General features: G+C 36.1%; 1 protein-coding gene across 1 annotated transcript; it reads left to right on the top strand.

Moving 5' to 3' along the window:
- Nucleotides 1-6,729: 6,729 nt before the first annotated feature.
- Nucleotides 6,730-8,923, top strand: LOC137711706 (transcription factor bHLH14-like). Its single transcript, XM_068450967.2, has 2 exons — nt 6,730-7,636; nt 7,954-8,923. The coding sequence occupies exons 1-2, from the start codon at nt 6,859-6,861 to the stop codon at nt 8,724-8,726; spliced, it is 1,551 nt and encodes a 516-aa protein (XP_068307068.2). The 5' UTR covers nt 6,730-6,858; the 3' UTR covers nt 8,727-8,923.
- The last annotated feature ends 713 nt before the right edge of the window (nt 8,924-9,636 follow it).

Here is a 9,636-nt window from a genome sequence, read left to right as displayed (position 1 = left end):
ACTTCCCGGGCCCGCTCCACCATCGTAGCACGATATTGTCCGCTTTAGGCTTACCATTCCTTCACGGTTTTGTTTCTAGGAACTCACGAGCAACTTCCCAGTAGGTCACCCATCATGGGATTGCTCTAGCCCCCTTCTCGCTTAACTTCGGAGTTCCTACGGAACTCGAAGCCAGTGAGCTCCCAAAAGGCATCGTGCTAGGTAGGGATGAGAATATACATATAAGGATCACTCCCCTGGGCGATGTGGGATGTCCCAAAAATAGTTAAAGGATGTGTGGTTTATTTTTAAAATATTCAAACGCAGTTATGTTGATATTTACTCTATTTATTTATTCTTTTGTTACCAAATAAAATTTATTTAGGATTTTTTTTTGAAATGTGTTATGAACTTATTCACATTTTTCAATTTATCTTACGAACTAAAAGCAATTAGTCATATCAATTTTTCAAAATCATCATTAATTTATCATTTCACGCTAATTCTGTTAAATTTTACATCCAAGCTAAGTTGCACATTACTTATATACGATGAACTGAGGGTTTTCCGTTAAAAAAAAAAAAAGAATAACATGCACTCACCTTCGTGTGTTTCGAAGTAAAGATGAGTCAAAATATAGAGTTACTAGGGACCCTCCAATCTATGGTAAAGTTGGATGATATTCTTTATGTGGAAATATCGAAATAACATTGAACACAAGTTATGTGCAAGGCACAATACTTATTTTAGATGAAAATTTAACGAAGTTAGAATGAAATGACAAATAAATGATTTTGAAAAGTTAGTATGAAAAATCGTCTAAAATTTTAATTCATATGACAAATAGAAAAAAGTGTATTGTTTCATATGACATTTCAAAAAAAAAAAAAAAAAAAAAATCAATGTATTTATTCTTTGTTTTGTTTTTTTTTTTATTTTTTTATTTTGGGTTTTATTTTTTGGGGGGGGGGGGGGGGTGGGGTGGGTTGAGAAAGTTATTCTTTCGATTTTTGAGAGATCATGAGAGAAGGAACGCGGCAAAGTGAGAATCATTTGGTTTTAGCTTTGTGTTGGGTTGAGGTCCCGAAAGGTGCCAACAATAATTGGAGAGGGAGAAATGTACCTGTATATTTTGTGCTTTCAATTGAATGGGGCCAAATGGTTTGCACAACAAGCGAACGTTTTACTATTTCTCCTGCCCAACAGATCATATCACTAGATTTCTTGGCATAAACAATATCATGAGGATCTTCGTCGGATTCTTTAATTACATCTGTTCTTCGTACATCGTACGGTTAGAAATTATTATAAATTTTTTTATTAAAATTGAATATAAACAGTACCTGATAAAAAGTGGTTGCACGATATACGATGAACATATGTAGTTAGAGGATTCTCTCTCTAAACAATATATGACAATAGTGTTTAGCGCTAAAACTAATGGACAAGGATCCTCTTTGTGAGGATCCAGATGATCATTCAATCGCAACCGTTCATCGTACATCGATCAATTTCGTTATGTACTTCTTATATTTAATTTTAAAATAATTTTTAATTACACAATGTACCATAAACCAACAATGAATTGGGCCATGCAAGCCCCTTAATTGGGTGCCAGATGGACCAAAACCAAAGAAAAGAGATAATAATGGCACCATGCAATCGATTCAACAATAAATTTTTCACCTAAATTATTTGTTAGAGATGGGATATAATGCGTACTTGACAGGTGCTCAAAGCCAAAAGTAGTAAAAATTGGGTAATGTTAATAAGATTAAATTTAGATATTAAAATTATAAATTAAATGACGTGTTACCATTAAAAATGAGTATGCCTATCAACGCTTAAGTAATAAACCAATTCTCAATTTCCTTATCCTTTAATTTTTAAAATTTAATCTTCAAATTAAATCTCTCTAGCATTACTCATTAAAATTAGCTCAACAGCAAAAGAAAAGAAAAAAGTATCAAATAGAACACGAATTCGTGCCGTAACCACAATAATTCGATTAAATAATGGCATCTCTTCCAATTTTTATGATAATTTTTGGTCCCTCGTGGTCTGAGGTTGAGGAGACTGAGATTTAATTTTTGGTGAATGAGGAGACTCCAAATGGAGAATTAGGTTGCCGGATAATGAAAATAGAATAAAACAAGGACGTGAACGTGGGGACAGATCCAATTCCAGTGTATTTCGCAGGAAAATGGAGCCATGTTCATACTTTGGAATATGCTATTGTCAATCTCTAGTATGTCATATTGTGTCCAGTATCTTTTAGTCTAATGATATTATTCTTAAGGATTGATTAAATTATATTAGATTTAATTTATTTTTTTACAAAATTGATCTTCGTATTTTAATTTATAATATGAATGATCTTGATTATAAGCTCGAAATTTTATAAATAAATCATCAAGTGTTTTGAGGAAGAACACTTACTTAACCGCCAAAAGGCAAGCTCTTCTCTTTTTTAACTAAATTAAAAAAATTTCGGTATGAACAAAATACAATTCAGTTAACTGTAAAGAATATATAGTAGCAGAGATTAAATTTTTTATTTTTGTTGTTTCATTTTCTATCATGTTATATTTTTTGTTTATGACATACTTCGATCTGGAATGTTCACTATAATCCCAAATCGAACTGTGTTAACCGACATCTAAAAGGTGACGAAGTAATAAAATGTAATGATATAAAAAATATGAATAAATTTAAATCTAAAAGTGTCTAAATATAAAAACGCGCTAGTCAATTAAAGAAAAATTAGGAAAAAACCTCCCAGTGCGTGTTCTGCGTCAAAGCGTCCCCCAACTCATTTTTTTAAGGTTAAAAAAACAAAAGATCTTTAAAATACAAGGGATTTGAGAGTTCGAGGCTCACAATGGTAAGATAATTGGGTGAACAGTGATGGTTCTCACTGAATGGGAAGTAGACCTCAAGTTACGATGCCCTGAGCAAAACAGAAGGAGGGAGGAGATGGTGGTCCACACGTGTGGTGCGATGGTTGTACTTGCAGAGAGGGAGAGCCAACAGAGGTGATGATCATGTTGGGTGGTCCACGGCATGGGTTATACAGAGAGGCTCGTGGAGAGTTTGAAAAATAAAAGGCGAAGGATGAGAGTCTTAGAAGAGAGAGAAAGAGTGTTCGAAATAAAATAAAATAAGAAATATGAGAGAGACGTCTGAAATAGTAGGAGGGAGAGGACACGGGGGCATTGAGGAGAGGAGACCCACGCGACTGGAGAAAAAAATAATAAAATAATAAATGTTAATCTGAAATAATGAATTTACTAAAATACTCTTCTACTTGGTAGTTTCATAAAATCTTCAATGTAACTCTGATTTTGATTCCGTTTGCGCTTACGCGTATGTATCGTTGAGTAATTTAAGAATACACTAAATAGTAGCTCGTACATGTCATGAAATGATGATCAACAAAAGTCAACAGTCTTGTCACTAGAGCATTTTCGTCAAATCACACTATTAAAATTTATAAAATCGTAGAATTAAGAATGGGTTGTCACAGTTCATCTTTGGATAAAACAGCCTTTAATTTAATGGAAAAGTTGACGAAGTCAACGAAATGTCCACAAGTACAACACAGGCCTTAATTCAAGGACAGAGCAACTATTAGTAGAGTTCAGAGACCAAAACTAAACTTATGGTATAGTTTAAGAACATTTGCTACAATTTAGCCTAAAATAAGCATTCGATCATCTAATTCGTACTTTAAAATATGTGATTGTCAATCTCAAATATACGACCATGTGTTAACCATCCTTAGTCTAGTGATATTACTCTTTTTAATTTTAAAAAAATGTCAAGATCCGATCCCTTGAAAAATAAAATAAAACCTAGGGTAAATTACACTTTACCACCTCAGGTTTGGGGTCGATTTCAATTCCTTACAACATCTTTAAAACATTTCACCTTCATACCTCAAGTCCTATTTTATTTCAATATAATACATCCGTTACATTTTCCATTCATTGATCCGTTAAAAGCTGATGTGGCTACCACATTTGTGCCACTTGGCTGCCAAATTTATGCCACATGACAAAAAAATAATTTTTTATTACCCTATTGGAGAAAAAAAAAAAAACTTTGAAAACCCAGAAACCCATAATCTTCATCCCTTGCCTCCCTCCCTCCATGCATCTTTCATCCCTCCCTCGCCAAGCCCCTTCCTCCCTCCCTGCACCCTTCATCCCTTCCTCACCATGGACCAAACATTGCAAATCCCTACAATTCCACGTGCCATGGCTTGAAACAAAACCCATCAAATCCAAATCCAAAAACCCATTTAAAAAAAAAAAGAATTAAAAAAAAAAAAAAAGTTGAAACCCAAAAACCCATTCCCTTGACCCTCCTCCACTCTCCTCACTCTCTCTTGAACCCTAAACACCCCAGATCCAAAAACCATTTCACCCGCCATAGTCTCACAACTCCCACCACCACCAACAATGGTAGTGACGGACTTTTTCATCGGCGAGATCACGACGGAGCTCCTGAAAAGTTTATTCACCATCTCCCACAAGTCATGCCACAGCAGAGGAACCGCCGAGGAACTCAAAACCTCAGTCGATCAGCTCCTCCCCATAATCCAAGAAATCAAGTACTCCGACGTAGAGCTACTGGCCGAACGGTAGTTCCAACTCGATCGCATGTCGAAAGTTCTCCAGAACTGCCTTGACCGCATGATTTTTAGGAGGGAGGATTTGAGGGTCGATGGAATTTGTGGGATTGGATTGCAGGGAAAGGGGGAGGCTCGGGAGGGAGAAGAGGGGTGGGGTTTTGGGTTTTCAAGTTTTGTTTTTGGTTTTTTTTTTTTTTTTTTTTTCAATAGGGTAATAAAATTTTTTTTTGCCACGTGGCATAAATTTGGCAGCCACATGGCACAAATGTGGCTGCCTTGTCAACTTTTAACGGATCAATGGATTGAAAATGTAACAGATGTATTATATTGAAATAAAATAGTACTTGAGGTATGAAAGTGAAATGTTTTAAAGATGTTGTAAGGAATTGAAATTGACCCCAAACTTGAGGTGGTAAAGTGTAATTTACCCTAAAACCTATATCTAATTAAGTAAACAAGGCCTAAATGTTAAATTGGTCCCTGTGTTTACTCCTTTGGCAATTTAGTCCTTGTACTTTTAATTTGGCCTATTTCGTCATTGTGTTTTACTCCATTGGTCAATATGATCATTTTTATTCAATAACTATCAAGTTATTTTTAAGGTGATTTTGTATAAGATCAATATAAAGTTACAATATATCAACAATATTTAAGTTAATTATAAATAGATCAATCATGTATTATGATACTTAAATGCATTTGAAATAAATAAAAATTACAAAATCTGCCATTACAGTTGTCACCCACTTCAATTAACACACCATTTCTCATATTTTTATATTTGGGAATAGGTCAATACGGATTTAGACACTGCAACACAATGCGTGTTTCCTGATTCTGTTTTTCACATTTGGATTCAGACGCTGCATTGCAGTGCCGTTTCCAAGTTCTTTTTTTTTTTTTTTTTTTTTTTCAGTCACTCATCGTGCGACTCTTGATTTGTGTATTTGTTTCTACATTAGTTTTACATTTGGATGCATACATTGCAATGTAGACACTGCATCTGGTTTTATTGGATTTAGACGCTGCATATGGTTTTATTGGATTCAGATGCTGCGTAAGTGTCCATTTTTTGTTTCCATCACTTACACACCTCATAATCTTCACACCTCACGCAACTCCTAATTTTTGCATTTGGATTCAGACACTGCAATGCAATATTTGTTTCCTAGTTCTGTTTTTTACATTATTTGTACTTTTGGATTCAAAATGCAGTGTCTGTTTCATGATTTTATTTTTTACATTTTAATTCAAACAATGCATTGCAGTGTCTATTTCCTGGTTCATTTTTTTTTCTTTCTTTTTTTCATTTTGATTCAGATATTGTGTTGCAGTGTCCGTTTTCTGGTTCATGTTTTTCGATCAAACCCGAATAAATAGTTCTCCCAGAGTCTCCGACCTCCGGCCTCACCCATCTCTGCCTTCCCCTCAATATGAACCCTACCTTCACACTTCTATCAATCGCCTTGCCTCCAGCCATGTCATCTACAGACCTACCACATTCATCGCTTAGATCAGCACTGCAGGCTTTCTCCGTTGATCCGTTTCCTTTAACGTCCTCATGATTGGGGGTTTTTTATATTTATTTATTAAAATTGAACTTTATCATTTCATTTATATGAGTTTTTATACTTATTAAATAATTAGAAAATTGATTAATTAACGGTAGTTTAATGGCATGGTCTACATTAGCTAACGGAGTAAAACACACATGAAGATCAAATTAGCTAAATAAAAACACATAAATTAAATTAGCCAAATGAAAAGCATTTTTTTATAAATTTTTTTGTTAAACGATATATTTTGTTAAATTATATGTTAGATTAATCACCATCATGCAAGAGCTTAACTCATTTCCACCATGTTGTAAGCTAATACACAAAAGTCTAGTGCCACTTAGTATTATAGTCTGATGATATTCTTTTTCACTTATAAAAGATTTTAGATTCGATTCTCGCCAAATACGAATTCGACCCACATTATTATGGCTGCCAACATGAAACTTAGCTCATTCTCTCACTGTAGCCACCATTTTTATAACGTTGGCACCAGTAGCCCGAAGTCCAAACTCTGCAAGCATAAAGCCAGGCCCTAACCAAATCCTAAAAGCCACACCACTCACTGAAAACCTCGCTCTTTTAGTTTCTTGACTCTCTTCTTCCACTGCTCTGCTTCTCATTCTCCTCCTCTATTTTGTTACATAAAGTCCCCTTCTGTAGCAAAACCAAATTAGGGCAAATACTATGGAAGAAATCATGTCCTCATGTACTCCACCCAATTTCTGCCGAGAAACCTCCTCCAAATTTCAACAGAGCCTACAGTTCATAATTCAGAACAGGCCTGAGTGGTGGGTGTATTCCATTTTCTGGCAAGCCTCCAAAGACAGCATTAGTGACCAAGTTTCCCTGTCGTGGGCTGCCGGCCATTTCCAGGACACTCGCGATCACTTGGAATCGAAAAGAAGCAACCGAGTGACCAACAGTTACCAACCCAAATTTGGGTTCAATAATGTGGGGAGAAAGAAGACGATTAACCGGGAAGTTGAAGCTCTTTTGCATGATGACATGGTGGATTTGGACATGAGGTTGGTGGATCAGGGAGATGTGGCTGACACTGAGTGGTTTTACTCTTACACCGTTTCTTTAACCCAGTCATTCTCTGCAAGCCACGGTAATAATAGTGACAATATTCTCGGCAGGGCATTTGGTTCTGGTGGGTTTGTTTGGCTTGCAGCTGACCATGAATTTCAATTTTATGACTGTGAGAGAGTGAAAGAAGCAAGAATGAATGGGATACAAACTTTGGTTTGCATTGCAACTCCTTGTGGGGTACTTGAACTGGCCTCTTTGGATGTGATCAAAGAAGATTGGGGTCTAGTGCAGTTATCAAAGTCGCTGTTCGGATCAGACGGCAACATCAACAAGACGCTCTCAAAGCAGACCAGCCATGACGGCAATGTAATTGCTCCTATCCTAGAAAATGGACTGTTTTCAGCAGCTGAAAAGGAACTCACCCGACAAGGTATGCACCAAAAACTATGTTAAATTCGAAAGTAATTCGTTTTTTGGTAGTTACCAAATACCAAATTACAGTACTTAATTTGTACAGTGTTCGAACTTGATTGGTTATTTGTCGATATTACCAAATATTGATCAAGCTCTAAATGGTCAATGTTTTCGAATACAACTTACCAAACAATTTTTTCCCTTTTGGTCATTCACTAGGTACATATTAGTTGCGTAGGTCGGTTAGTGCATTATACTGCGTTTGCCTACGTGTATAATCTTAATAATGTACCTAATTTAACATCGAGGTGCAATACTATTATTTTTTTCCAGATCGAGGTGGTATAAACGAAGCTGCACCTATCAATCTAGGACGGTCGTCACCGGAATCACCTTCTGACTCCGTTGACAATTTCACCTCCGAGAATACGGAGAGCATGACTCGGACAAAAAAGCGAGGGAGATCATCAAACCATGGATCTGCAAGTAGAGAATCACAATTGTTGAACCACGTTGAGGCAGAGAGACAGAGGAGGGAGAAGCTCAACCACCGATTCTATGTCCTCCGGTCAGTTGTTCCCAATGTGTCCAAAATGGACAGGTCCTCTTTGCTTGCCGATGCCGTGGCGTACATCAATCAACTCAAATCAAAAGTTGAGGAATTGGAGGCCAAAGTCCAAGAACAACCACAAAAACCTAAAGCGTGCAATAATGCAAGTAACAGTCTTGATCACCACTCTGGCCAAAGCACCAGCTCCAAAGTCGAACGGCGTCATTGTTCTAATAATAATGATAGTAATATTATTAGTAGTAATAACAACAATAATAATAATAATATTAATAGTGATAGGGGAGCTGCTGCGGATGTGGAAGTGGATGTAAAGATTATGGGGTCAGAAGCCATAATACATGTTCAGTGTCCGGATCAAGGCTACCCATATGCTAAGTTGATGAAGGCACTCAAAGGCCTTGGGCTACAAGTTTACCATGCAAGCATCTCGAGCGTGAAAGAGTTGATGATTCAGGATGTTGTGGCAAGACTGCCTTATGGGTTCAATGGTGAGGAGGCATTGAGAAATGGTATTATAAAAAGATGGTACCGTTAGAAACTATAAATTTATTTTATTTAGTTTCCTTTGCTATTGAGGACAATGGTTTTTCGTTGAGTAGTGCTTGTTGTACCTCAAAGTCAGGTGTAAGTTGTCCACTAGGAAGATGGACACAGGAGGTCCGATCAAAAGGATCAGTTGACAAATATTTTTATTTTTATTTTTTATTTTTTCTCTTCATTTGATATGTCAAATTGATTTTATTTTATTTTATAATAATTGTAATAAATGTTTTTAGAACAAAACATAATAATAATGATAATAATGGTAAAAAAAAAAAAAATTTAATAAATTAAAAATGAATTTGGAGTTGCTGTCAATTTGGGCAACTACTATTTTTGCTGCTAATCGACGTCATGCCATATAAGAATTCACAATTCGGTTAAAAAATATTGCTATTGTTTTTATTTTATTGTTATTGCTTATATGAATTTTTTGACATCTCATTCAAAAACACGCTTAGCCGTTTCTTCCTTCAAGTCCTCCCATGGCTTCCTCTTCTGCTACCTTTCTCCTCGGTCCCAACACTACCCGTTTTGTGAAACTCACCAAATCCAATTACTCAGTTTGGCTTTGTCAGATCAAGCCCTTTCTCGCTGGCCATGATCTGTAAAAGTTTGTTGACGAAACTCATCCGCTACCTCCTTCTCACATACCCGATCCCAAGCACAACCCGATCACCCTTTATGGATTCAACAAGATCATCTTCTTGTTAGCTATAATAGCAGTGCGATTTCTGAGACTATCGGCTATGAAACTGCCACGGAGATTTGGGGTATCTCCAGAGTCACTTTGCCCAGCATTCCATTGTTAGTGAGACGAATCTTCTCGTCTCTGGATTTCTATTTTTAGATTAAGTTTACCTGTATTGTATGTTAAGAAATACCAAATATAATTAAGCCGAGAA

The sequence above is a fragment of the Pyrus communis genome, chromosome 6 (assembly GCF_041283825.1).
Source record: "Pyrus communis isolate YQ-2024b chromosome 6, ASM4128382v1, whole genome shotgun sequence".
Taxonomy (NCBI): Eukaryota; Viridiplantae; Streptophyta; class Magnoliopsida; order Rosales; family Rosaceae; genus Pyrus; species Pyrus communis.
Note: the sequence above shows the minus strand (reverse complement) of the source record. Positions and strands in the feature narration are given on the sequence as shown.